The sequence below is a fragment of the Furipterus horrens genome, unplaced genomic scaffold (assembly GCF_987537825.1).
Source record: "Furipterus horrens unplaced genomic scaffold, mFurHor1.1.pri manual_scaffold_9, whole genome shotgun sequence".
In the NCBI taxonomy this organism is placed as follows: Eukaryota; Metazoa; Chordata; class Mammalia; order Chiroptera; family Furipteridae; genus Furipterus; species Furipterus horrens.
Window position 1 is genome coordinate 50,563,741 of NW_028327179.1, and position 13,859 is coordinate 50,577,599.

The following is a 13,859-nucleotide window of genomic DNA, read 5'->3' on the forward strand; positions in this document are numbered from 1 at the left end:
TGATGTTTCGCTAAAAAAATCTCTGCAGGTGTGAGGCATGAGCGGCGTGTTGTCGGGATGAAGCTGCTGATCACCAGTTGCCCATAGCTGTGGCCTTCTGAATCATATGAATGGTTTCCATGGAGGAATGCTCAAGCTTAACACAAAATTTGATGCAGATTTGCAGCTCTACTTGCTCAGTCATTTTGAATACAGTGGCCACAATGGCAATGACTAGTACAGTGAAGTCATCATTGTTCACACATGCGGATTCCAGTCCTCTCTCCTTGGCTGCCAGGTTACATCAATGTCACGTAAACCATTGTTATTAAATTAACAATGGCTGGACTTTTTCCAGACAGATCTCACTTACCCATAAATGAGATTGCTAGATCAACAGTAGTTCTATTTTTAACTTTTGAGAAACTCCAATACTGTTTTTCATAGTGGTTGCACCAATTTACATTCCCACCAACACTGCAAGTGTTCCCTTTTATCACATCCTTGCCAACACTCATCTCTTATCTTTTTGATGCTAACCATTCTAACAGGTGCGAGGTGCTATGTCACTGTGGTTTTGATTTGCCTTTCCCTGATGATGAGTGATGTCAAAGACCTTTTCATGGACCCACTGGCCACTGGATATCATTTTTGGAAAATATATCTTAAGTTCTTCTGCCCATTTTTTAATCAGATTGATTATTTTGCTACTGAGTATATGAGTTCCTTATATATTTTGGATATTAACCCCTTACCAGATACACGATGCAAATATTTTCTCCCATTCTGTAGGTCTTTTTTTTTTTTTTCCATTTCATTCATGGTTTCCTTTGCTGGACAGAAACTTTTCTTTTTAAAGTTTTTTTTTTTTTTTTTTTTTGAGTTTATTTATTTTTAGAGAGAGGGAAAGTAAAGGAGAAATAGAAGGAGAGAAACATCAATTAGTTGTCTCTCATGCATGCTCCAACTGGGGATTGAACCCACAACCCAGGCATGTGCCCTAATCAGGAATCCAAGCAGTGATCTTCTGCTTTGCCAGATGATACCGCACCAAGTAATCCACAATGGTCAGGGCTGGGAAGAAGCTTTTTAATTTGATGTAGTCCCACTTGATTATTTTTGCTTTTGTTGCCTTTCCTTTTGAAGTCAAACCCAAAATATAATTGCCAAGAGTGATATAAAGGACATTTTTTCCTATGTTTTCTCCAAGGAGTTTTACAGGTCTTATGTTTAAGTATGAATCGATTTTAAGTCGATTTTGTGCATGGTGTAAAATACTGATCTAGTTTCATTCTTTTGCATGTAGCTAGCCAGTTTTCCCACCACCAACTACTGAAAAGACTATCCTTTCCCCATTATATATTCTTGGTTCCTTTGTTGCAAATTAATTGACCATGTGTATATATGTGGGTTTATTTATGGGCTCTCTATTCTGTTCTGCTGGTCTATGTGTCTATTTTTATGCCAGTATATACTATTTGGGTAACTATAGCTTTATACAATAGTTTAAAATTAGAAAGTGATGCTTCCATCCTTCACAGGATTTGTTCTTCCTTCTCAGAACTGCTTTGGATATTCAGGATCTTTGATTCTATACAAATTTTAAAAGTATTTTTCTATTTCTGTGAAAAATTCCACTGGAATTTTGATAGGGATTGCACTGAATCTATAGATCACTTATGATAGTAAGAACATTTTCACATTATTAGTTCTTTTTATCCATGAGATTCGTCTTTTTAATAAAAATAACCCATGAAGTAGTTAACAGTTTCTTAGTTTTCCTATTATGGCAAGATGTTCTAGGTTTCTCTTGTACATTTTCTTCCCAGAATTGAAATCACCCTTTTTCTAGAGAAAGCTGTTTAATCATTTACGCTTCATTAATAAATCTTACTGCAAATTATAATCATTTAAATTAGAAATAAATTAAAATGTAGGGACTATAATATTGTTTCCCAAAATGGTCCAAATTGCTCTTTATTTGTCTTATTAATAGACAAGCTTGAAACAGTAGGTGAGTAATCAACTTAAGATATTTTATTCCTTTAGTTTAGACAAAGCTAAAATTATTTATTGCTAAAAAATATAAATTAGTTTCCCCAATATGCATTCGCATTCCTCAATTTTCTCATCAATCTCCATTTAAATAACTAATTTAGGATGCAGATTCAAATAAATTGGTCAATATTTATGCCCATTTTAATACAAAACACAAAGCTGGAGCCAAAAATTAATAGTTCATTCTGATGTGATATAATTAACCCACTACAGTTAATAAATTTATGGTATTCTAATAAATGATCCTTCTTCAAAAGCAATTATTAGACGATAAGAAAAATTTTAATTCAGATCCAAATTATTATTAATTCTAGTTGACTCTTGATTTATAAAGTAGTTATTGACTAGAAAACATTTTCTGCCACCTTTGTGTGTTATTTCCTAAGTGCTAAAGTCTACCATTTCATATGTTAGATAGCTAAACAGTCTATAGATTTATTCTAAAAAATGTTCTACAATAAATACATGCAAACTTTCCCACCCTTAACATTTAGTCAACTAGCAAATACTGAATGCATACTTTGATCCACTTGGCTTGAAAAATGAATAGGGCCCTGGCTGCTGTGGCTCAGTGGATTAAATGCTGACCTGCTAACCCAAAAGTCGCTGGTTCAATTCCTAGTCAGGGCACATGCCTGGGTTGTGGGATAGGCCCCTGGTTCAGGGTGTGTGAGAGACAACAGATCGATATATCTCTTGCACATCAATGTTTCTCTCCCTCTCTTTCTCCCTTCCTTCCCTCTCTGTAAAAATACATAAATAAAATCTTAACAAAACAAAACAAAACGAATAGGGCCCGAATTACTCTTGATGGCTGTTCTAGAATTAACTTTCCCTCCTCCCTAAAGACACACAGCTTTGAAATTCTACTTGTTGAAGCCATCACATATTCTGAAGTCATTCCTCTTCATTCTTAAATATTACAGCCTCTGACTATCAATTCTTTAATACAACTCCAATGATATTGTCTCGTATCCTACCTCAGTGAAAAACCAACTTTTGGGGTTTTTTTTTTTTTAATATTTTGTAAAAACATATTTGCAAACCCACTGCCCACCAGCATAACAACAGTCAACAACATACCCACCAGAAAGAGATTTCAGGGCCCTCCTCTGAGCTCCATGACCCCTGAGGCCAGGGTGGGGAGTGACTATCCCTGGTCTCACAGAAGTTAGCAGCACGGCTGGAACCATGCCCAAGGCTCCTCAGTCTGATTCACACACTTGTTCCATCAATCAAGAATACCTAATGGGATTTTTGCAAATTGATGCTTTTGCTTTTGACAATGGAACCCTGGGATAATAAAAGTTAAGAGTCTGAGAACCATGATCTTGAGAAAGCAAGGTCCTCTGGATCCTCTGGAAGGTTTCACTCATGGAGCCAATCTCAAGCCACAGCTGGACACCGCCTAGAGCCTACTCGGGCAGAAGCCCCCATAAGCACTTCAGGGCTGCATTACTTCGAGGGACAGCTCTTGTTGTAGATGAGGAAATCTGAGATGTCATGCCATACATTGCTGTCCTCGTACAGGTAGGTCATGGAGGACTGTAGCGAGGGCTGCAGTGTGCGCCAGTGGTACTCAAAGAGCCACAGCAACAGCCCCCATACTATTGCGGTGAACAGTGGGAATGGGTTCCACTTGGGTTCAGGAATGTAGCCCTTCTCCACTCCCAGACAGCACAGGGGAAACAGGACGTGTGGCAACAGGTACATGTTGATCTGGCTGTTGATATTATTGTTATCTCCAAATATTAGCAAGCTCCCAATGAAGGCAGCCAGGAATGAATGCACCTGGTAGGTCTTGCCCTGCCCATGGGACTGCAGAGCACAGAGCCCCTTGCAGGTGAACACAAAGCAGGCCAGGTTAGAAGAGTGGGTGTACGTCACCTGCAGGATGGCCCTAAGCTTCTCTCGAAGGCTGACACTCCAGAAGAGAAAGGTCATGACCTGTGAGTGACATGCCCAGATTTTGGCTCCACAGACTGTCCCATTCCGGAAGTCTTTAAGCACAGCCAATGCAGCGTGGTAGCTGCACTTGCGCAGTGGTGTGCTGACAGCCAGGAGTAGACCCCCCAGCTGCTCCGGGGCTGCCACAGTCAGGGTATAGCGCCTGTGCTGCCACAGTCAGGGTATAGCGCCTGTGCGGAACATCCTGAAGCCGCGCCATCTTACCTTTACAACGATAGGCTGTATGTAAGACCAACTGCTTTTGAAGTGTGATCTGTGGCCTCTGGCAGAGGTGGGAGGGGAGAGGCATGTCCCTGATACCTTTTCAGGAGGTTGGCAAGATCAAAACTATTTCTCATAATACTAAAATATTATTTTCCTTTTCCGCTATGTTGACAGTTGCAGTGGTGGGGTAAAAGCAAGAGTAAGTCAAACAAGCGCCTCTTTAGCATAAATCAAGGTGATGATGATGACAAACTGTACTAGTGGCTGTTGTACTCTTCACTATGCACTTGCATTTTAAAAAAGTACTTACACTTCTGAAAAGATGGAGCAAGTGTACTTTTTCCTATTCTTCCTCCTAAGTGAAACTAAGAATCTTGAATATTATGTATAAACCAAACAGGGCTCTGAAAGGTGAAGAGAAGAAGGCAGACCAGATAGGAACTTCAGACCAGAGGAATGGCAACTCATGTCAGAGAGTAAACTGCCTGAGTTGCCTTTTGTCCCACATATCCCAGATGTGGATCTAAAGAAGCCAGCAGCACAGAAAGGCCAATAAACATAGACCAAAAAAACCCCAACAAAAGTCTGCTCTCTAGCCAAAGGACCAGGAAAGGGCAGCTTAGCAAAACTTCTGGGACACTGCATTCTCCAAGTTTTCTTTGTACATCACTGATTTCTTCTGTCTCCTTGTTTGTTCTTTATCATCTCCTCATCCCTTGAACACTGGGGTGCCACATTACTCTGTCACTGGACTCACCTCTTTTGTAACTCACTCACTCTCTTGGTGACCTAATTCAGTTTCACAGCTTAAAGTAATATTCCCTATATGCTCACAACTCCAAAAGAGCACCTCCACCATGGACCTCTTTTGACTTCAAACTCAAGTGTTCAAGTGCCAATTCAACACCTCTGCTTGGACTTAAAATGCTCAAAACCAAACTTCTGATCACTCCGTTCCCTACAGAAAGACCACCTGCTATAGTTTTCTCCACTCAAATACATACTACTGCATCCTTTCAGGTACACACAAATGTTTCTTTCTTTCTCTCTTCCTTCATACGCAACCTATCAGAAAATTCTTTCAGCCTTACCTTCAAATATATCCAGACCACTTCTTACCACTTCCATTGCTACTACCCTGGTCTAAACCAAGATGGGTTTTGCCCAGATTATTAAAATACCTCATAACTAATCATATTAGTTTCCTAAGGCTGCCATAACAAAACAACACAAACAGTGTGGCTTAAACAACAGAAATGATATTGTCTCAGTTCTGGAAGCTAGAAGTCCAAGATCTAGGTGCTGATAGGTCATCCTTCCTCTGAAGTGCCAGAGAAAAATCTGTTCTAGGCCCATCTCCTAGATTCTGCTGACCCTTGGCCTGCAGCAGCATAAATCCAATCTTTCCATGGCATTCTCTTATGTGCATGTCTGTCTCCATATTTCTTTTTAATAAAGACACCAGTCATATTGAATTAAGGGCCCAACCTATTCTAGTGTGACCTCAACTTAATTAATTAGAACTGCAATAACCCAATTTCCAAATAAGGTTAAGTTCTGAGGTATTAGGGGCTAGAATTTCAATGTATGAATTTCTGGAGGAAACAAATCAATCTGTAACACCAGCCTACATGCTTCTATCCTTGAAACCTTCCATTGATTCTCAACCTCCCCCTTATTTAAACTATTTCAGCCTCAGTGACCTCCCTGATATTCTTTGAATATAAAAGGCATGCTCCAAGCTTTGTACTCTCATATAAATCTCTTTGCTTGGAATACTCTTTTTCAGATCTTCCCTGTCTTCCCTATTGAGAAAAAATACTCTCCCCCACCCACTTGATTCTCTTTTCCTCTATTAATGTATCACATCTGACATACTAAATGTTAACTTGCTTACTATCTATTTCCTTCAACCTAGACTGTAAGTTATAAGTGGGCAGGGACTATTTTGTTACCTGTTCTATTATCAGTATCTAGAATTGTGTCTGACATACAGGAAGTACTCAATAAATATTTGTTGAATAAATAAACAAATGAAATTAAAATGTGGAAGAAACTCTTTTATACAAGAATAAATAAAATTTAATCCTTTCGGATAGTCAATAACTTAGTGTTTTGAAAAGCTTCATAATACAATTCGATTCCAATTCAAAGAGAATCATTTTTTAAAAAAGGTTAAAGTACTGTAAAAAATTCACTGATGTAAAACACATTATATGTTTTTAGTTATCTAATTTTCACATTGATGTAACAACTACAATTTAAACTTAGCCAACCCAGAATTAGTTGATTCGTCTTTCCCCCCAAATCTACCCCAATACAGTACTTTGCTTTCTCTTCTTTTTATTCCTTTCTATATTTCCTGCCCCAACTCTAGTCCAGGCCCAAATTTCCTCTAATGTAAACAGCTACAAAAGCCTCAAAAATCATTCTTCTAACCTTCAGTCCCCTCCAATCCACTGATTCAACATGCTTTAAGAGTACTCTTTCTAAAGCACATTTGTTGCTCTAAAATCACTACCTCCTCTCACTATCCAGAAAATGAAATAAAATGTTTTGGTACAGTTCTCAAGACACTCCATGATCTGTCACCACTTACTTTTCTAGTCTTCTTTTTCTCCCTTCATACTTACAACCCAATAAAACTAGACTATTAAACAATCCCTGGCCTCTGCCCCAATCTGTATGCATTTGCTTATATAATTCTTCCATTTGAAAGTCCTCTTCTTCAGTTTCATCCTATCAATACCCTAATTGTTCTTTTAGGTCTATCTCAAATGTTATCGCCTCTTGAAGCTGTACCAGATGTGCCTAAGTCAATACTTTGTACCTCATGGTTATCACGTATCACATCCTGCATATAGTTATGTCAATTGATGTGTCATAACTCTTCTATTAAACTGAAGCTCATTTTTGGTTAGAAATACATCTAAAACATTTTTGTATCCCAAAAGCACCTTGCATGGTGCACTGCATATAATAAGACTCAAAACAAACCAATTTTCAAATAAGAAATGATATAAAGAAATTAAATACTTACAATATATACAGTCTGGTCCTTGAGATTTTCAGCTTTGGTTACTTGTTTAAACAAGCGAACGAAGTCATTAAATGTATCACAAGTTATTTGAGTAGAACATCCATCCTCTGAAGAACTAAGATGATTCAACTTATTTAAAATTTGTTCCAAAAGCAGCCTCAAGGTAAAGCATTCAACACAATTCACAAAGACATGTGGGAGCTGTGGGGGGGGGAAAAGTGTAAACAGAAAACACACATACACAAGCATGGCTCTGCTGGATATTTCCCGTTTGTCCTTCTAAATCTATACCCCACAATCTTCCAACCTGCTGTGTGTCCCAGGAGTCTGAACACTACACACTGTATCTATCAGACTCTCTTATTTTCCTGCACTGACTGGATTCAACCAATGGAAAGAACCAGCATAGGACAGAAGGATAGTAGTAAGAGAAAGAAGTTGAATATTTATTCTCTTGATTCCCAGCCTCACCCCTCAGAGGCCCACAATTTGACAGTGGCTATGATCTTCTACTAAAGGCCACAGCTCCAGCTGGGTAGCCCTTAGCTGAAGGTTATAGTTTTTGCGGGGGTCTAGTAAGAACTCCTGCCTGTGACCCATTCAGGTCTGGGGGAGATAAAGGCTATCACTGCTCTACCATCCCTTACTGGTTCCCTTAACATCAATTCAACCTTTGTAAACTAGTCCCTTCACTAAATTCACTTCAATTATTTGAGCTTGCCATTTGTTTCCTACAGGGATTCAAAGCAAACTTGTATTTTACTCTGAAGAATTATTATAGGGAAACCCAACAACAGCTGAATGTTAAAATTCTTAGTACAAATTTTGTATTTATAATGTTAAGATAAAAACCTTGATGAATGAACCTAGATCATAAAAATAATTTTAAGAGTTAAAAGATATATTAATCCTCCTATGATTCAGAATTAGCTCTTCATTTAGAGAACTATCAAAATGGAGGTAATTTCTGAGGTAACAAGGAAAAAAAGGGCTTGTTCACAATCTAGTCTGTTTTCAGGATGAAGTCACAAAAGCAGTACGGATAATTCAGAGCAGAGGAAGATAACTTATGATATCTGGCACAAGTAGTGGAACCTAAAACTATTTTTAGTAACATTCTCTAAATCTCACCCAATAAGGTGGATTTTCTTTCTTTGAGTAATGATATAACTAAGGTTACATTATATTTACTTAAGCAGTTTTACCAACATTTGCTGACCTCCTTTATCCTCATTCCTTTATGAACTAGAGGCCACAAGCTCTCCATTACAAATGTGTCTTGCTTATGACTATGTACTATGCATGACCTTTATTGACAGCATATTCTAAGTGTCTCTTTGTGTATATGTACCAGAAGCAGCAATAATCATCATTTAATTACAATGATTAAGTAACATCAAAACTTATGTGTTAAAAAATGAAATATATGTCTTAAATACGTAACTTTCTTGTTTGGTTTTCATGCTTTTATTCAATATATAGTTTTGGACACTTCATACAAGGGGTTCTCAAATGCAAATGCTTGATCCAGAACCTGTACACTGAGTCTGGTATGAATGCCAGGCATCTGTATTGTTAAAATGTGCAGGTGTTCTTAGGTATCAAAGGCTAAAACTCACAAGTTGATACATGCCAAGCACTGTGCTAAGTGTTGATGATAATCTCAAGAAACTCACAGTCTTGAACCAGCAAAACACAAATACAATATAATAGCTAAACGGGCTATCTATTATGACAGAATTAAGCACAGAATGCTTAGGTTGCACAACAAGAGAGAATCTAACACACCCTAGGGAGTCAAGAAAATAGCTTCCCAAAGTGTAAGCAGAAGAACATATAGCAAAGTACATAAGCATTTGCTAAGCAACAGTAGAGGCCAAGTGAGTGAATACATAGAAGCTACTCCAAGCAAAGGGAGCACTAGGTGCCAAGGTCTGAAAGTAAGAGAAAGAAGGAACTGTAAGTTGTTCAGTATGCCATATAAACATGCAACTTCAGAGCTAGAGCTTAGGGCAGGGGCTAGCAAATTCCACAGCCTGTGGGCCAATCATGTTTTGTTAAAAACTGTATTAGAACACAGCCATATCTGTTCAGATAGATAATGTCCACAACTGCTTTCACAATAAGGCAGAGTTGAGTAGTTGTATAGAAACTATATGGCCCAGTAGCCTAAAATACTTACTATCTGGCCCTTAAGAAAAAGTTTGCTTATCCTGGCTTATAACATGATAAAGGCTGTGGCAATAATCATTAATAATAGCAGCTAACCTTTATTGAGTGCTTACTATATACTGAGTACTATACTTAGCACTTTTCATGTATTAACTCATTTAATTCTCACAATAATTCCAAAGGTTGTCACTATTAGAGCTACTTTTCAGATGGGGAAAACACTAAATGGTAAATCCAGAAGAACATGAGTCTGCCAGATTCTATAGCCCAAATTCTTAGCAATTATGAAAGATAAACTGAATCCAGCTCATGAAGGGTCTTATAAATCAGACAAAGCACTTAAATATTTTCCTTATGGTCTTGAGATTTTCATGAACTAGCACAGGATGAAGAACGAACTGCACTAAGGAAACTGTTACAGAAATACATGGAAGAAACAACAGTAACTGAAACGGAGTTAGTTATAGCTGTGACTGAAGGTACATGGAAGTCAAAACATTAAAAATGTAGAATGAGTGGAACATATTTACTGGTTCAATTTACTGAAAGAGGATGATGGAGTAAAAAGAAAGTTTTGACAACTATATGAATATTGAGACCATTCACTGTGACAGACATTATGGGAAGAAAGGTATAGTAAAGGTGATATAGTCAGTATTGTATATGTGGAAATTCAGAATTACCAATATTATAAATACAACAATGAAAATATTTTAATATTTTTTGAAGAATTTATCATCATGTGTGTTTTTCCCCAAATAGTATCAGCCAATGAAAATTAGAAATAAAAAATAACTTCCTAACATCTAGGCTAAAGTTATCTAACACTCCTTTCTGAAGCTTACAGTCTTCAAAGATATTCAAACAAAAGTTGGTCAGAAATGTTTTATGTAGACAATATTTCTTCAGAGAAAGGTAAAATGGACTAAATAATCTCCCAGATCCCTTCCATTTCTAGGACTCTGAGTAACAGTCAATTAATACTGAGTTTGGGATTATTCTTACCTCTAAAGTTTTCAACAAAGTTTGTGTGACATAGGTCTTTCCACTGGCAGTATGTCCATAAATAAAAATGGATGGAAAGCTGAAATCATGTCTCTAGGGAAAAAAAAAAGATGATTATCAGTCTGTACATATAAAACAGAAAATTAACATTTATTAACTTGCAAGGAAGTTTTACACGGCAAAGTAAAATATGGAATCCAAATTATTTCAAGTGAGCATACAGTAGTCATTACCACACCTTGAATTTACTTATTTTATTCAAGTCTAAGCACTCTGTTAATTAGAGATGCAAATTAAAACTATAACGAGATATCACCTCACACCTGTCAGAATGGTTATCATCAATAAATCAATATACAACAAATGCTGGCAAGAATGTAGAGAAAAGGGAACCCTAGTTCACTACTGATGGGAATGCAGATTGGTGCAGCCCTGCAGAAAACAACATGCAATTTCCTCAAATAATTAAAAATGGAACTGTCTTTTGACCCAGAGATTCCGCTGCTGGAATTATACCCTAAAAATCCTATAACACCAATTAAAAAGAACCTATGCGCCTTTGTGTTCATAGTAGCACTATTTACAATAGCCAAATGCTGGAAAGAGCCCAAGTAGCCACCAGTGGACGAGTGGATGAAAAAACTGTGGTACATTTACACAATGGAACACTACACAGCAGGAAGAAGGAACTCCTACCTTTTGCGACAGCATGGATGGAATTTGAGAGTATTATGCTAAGTGAAATAAGCCAGGTGGAGAAAGACAAATACTGTATGATCTCACCTATAAGAGATATCTAATGAACACGATAAACTAATGAGCAAAATAAAACCAGAGGCATGGAAACAAGGAACAGGCTGACAGCAGCCAGAGGAGTGGGCAAAGGGGGATAATGGTGGAAAGTAGGGGAAGGGACTAGTCAAAGAACATGTATGAATGACACATGGACATGGACAAGGTGTGGGGGCTGACTGTGGGGGGGAGGTGGAGGGCAAAGGGGAACAGATTGGGACAACTGTAATAGAATAACAATAAAAAATTTTAAGTAAAAAAAGTGCATATGAATTAAAAGCCCCCCTCAAGGTGAGAATATAATAAAAAATAGATTAAACTTTGAATTCGTGAATGCTACTTCCTGCCTATAAAAAAAGACTGCCCTAAATGTGTCCATCCAGGGAAGATACTTACCCTCTTCTCTTAGACAGCATCTGAATTGCTAGTCTAGAAGTGTAGACTAGATCTCTTCGGGGCTTTTATAATTCTGGAAATGCCGATGAAGGTTTAAACATGAAGCACTACTTTAGCCCTCACTCATCGTGAAAATCACCACCTTTCTAACCGTCCTTGAGTTACACCAAGTACCTCACTGAAATGTGCGAAATTAATTTGAATACATAACTCTCTGCAAACATCCTGTTGTATAAAGTCCTGTTCAGTTGGGGAAAGGTAAGGAACGACTGCTATTGTCTACTTTGGGCCAACACCATCTCAAAAGTGTGGCGTGTGTAAACGAACCTGTCCTGCGCCAATCCCGTAGTGCAGGCCGGTCCTTCCGGTGCAGTTTTCTTCACAAGTTACTTTGGGTGAGGCAGTGGGGCAGATGTACAGCACTCCCTTTCTCAACGCAAAAGATGATTTATTGCCCCTCAATCCACACACCAAAAATAAATAAATAAAGGAACACATCGCAAGACCACGGAAACGTTTGCCCCCGAAATTTGGAAGAGAAAAAAATATTTGACCACAATACCTCTCCAAATAGGGACTGCAAGGCGGACACCTGGGACTCACGACAAAGCACCGTGTTTTCCAACTGAGGCATTCTGGTGGCTACCAGGGGACAGAACAGCACGCCGCCACCTAGTCTCACGAAATACACCTCCCCTTCAGCTCTACTCCGTGCTAACCACTCCCGCCGGAAACTGGACCGGCAGGGTTGTGGGTGGGACCGGCGTAGCCCTGCGTCAGCGTAGCGTCTGTCTGCGGTCTGCGTAGCGTCAGCGTGAAGTCAGCGCACTAGTAGCTTTGCCCCGCCTTAATCCCCAAGGAGCCGAGGTGTCTTTTTCGGCTGAGGGTGTGTTTTGCTGAGGGCGCTTTCTTGGAGTGAGAGTCTCCATCCGCGGCTTCTGCCATTCAAAGGCCGAGAGGACGCCGGGATACGCGAATAGAGATTAGCTTGAAAGAGCTAAGGGGGCTCTGTGGGCTCCCAATGACCCGTGAAACCGTGGCTTCGATTTTCCCTGCTTGAGACCTCAAATTAAGAAACTCTGAGTACCTGGGAGCTTTAGACCTAGAGCTCCACTGAAGAAGGAAAGGCGAGTGTAGAGCCGAGGCCCACCTCCATATAGGGATGTCGCCTCGGATTTCGGGAAGGCAGACTCGGGGAATTTTGTTTTTAAAGATTTGATTATTTTAGAGAGAGGGGAAGGTAGGAAGAAATAGAGGGGGAGAAACATCAATGTGTGGTTGTCTTTCGTGCGCCCCCCAACTGGGGTCCTGACCAGCAGCCCAGGCATGTGCCCTGACTGGCGATCTAACTGGGGACCCTTTTCTTAGCAGGCGGGAACTCAATCTACTGAGTCACACCAGCCAGGGTGGTTTTTTTTTTTTTTTTTTTTTTTTTTTTTTTAACCTGAGGAGAGGGTGGGAAATTAGTGGCATTCCGGACCAGAAAAAAAAAAAAAAAGTTTAATGCGTTGAACAAACAACTTGGAATTACTAGTCTTCATGCAAGCCTGAAACCAAATCTTGAAGTTCCTCTCCTCAAACGGAGGAAGTTCTAGTGTACATTGGTTAAGGCAACAGAAGTGAAAATAATGCTACTTTCAGCGTAAGGCTTTCTCGTGTATTCATGGAACACCTGCCAGAAACCAGTCACTAGAAGATTCTGGAAATAAAAAGACGAAGAACTAGACAGAATGTGTGATAAAAAGAGGTCTTGAGGGCCTGGAACCCCTGGTCTGGGGCCAGTCCTTGACTTCTGAATAGGGACCTTGGGAGAATCACTGAACCATTCATTTTGAATCTCAACTTCATTATCTAGAAAATAGAAATAGCCCTGGCCAGTGTGGTTTGGTTGTTTGGATGGTCCCTCAATGCACCAAAAGGTCGTGGGTTGGTTTCTGGTTGGGGCACATACCTGGGTTACAGGTTTGGTCCCATTTGGGGTGCTGGAGTCGGCCAATAGATGTTTTTTTCTCACAGACATGTCCCTTTTCCTCCACCTTCCTCTCTCTAAAATCAATGACTATATCTTCAGGTAAGGATTTAAAAGTAGTAATAATAACAATAATAGCTGTTATTGCAAGAAATAAAAGATTATATACTTAGTGTCTGGTACACCTAGATTTAAATTGTGGACATCATGACAAGATTCTTGCATTTGTGATTGCCCAAAGGATCTTTTGATCATCATGATCTCCTGGAACTTATT

The 13,859-nt window shown here is 39.0% G+C and overlaps 1 protein-coding gene and 1 pseudogene across 2 annotated transcripts in view; both read right to left on the bottom strand.

Annotated features, from left to right (window-relative positions):
• ORC5 (origin recognition complex subunit 5) overlaps positions 1 to 12,348 on the bottom strand; it is a 98,452-nt gene extending 86,104 nt beyond the window's left edge. For both annotated transcript variants that reach the window (XM_090286740.1, XM_090286741.1), the window contains exons 1-3: positions 12,177 to 12,348; positions 10,427 to 10,519; positions 7,250 to 7,450 (exon numbers count right to left, since the gene is read on the bottom strand). In XM_090286740.1, coding sequence (XP_090142866.1) covers positions 7,250 to 7,450; positions 10,427 to 10,519; positions 12,177 to 12,248 — 366 coding nt within the window. In that variant the 5' untranslated portion in view covers positions 12,249 to 12,348. The remainder of the gene's footprint in view (positions 1 to 7,249; positions 7,451 to 10,426; positions 10,520 to 12,176) is intronic.
• On the bottom strand, positions 3,493 to 5,337 carry LOC150001723 (peroxisomal membrane protein 4 pseudogene; annotated as a pseudogene).
• Positions 12,349 to 13,859: the final 1,511 nt, after the last annotated feature.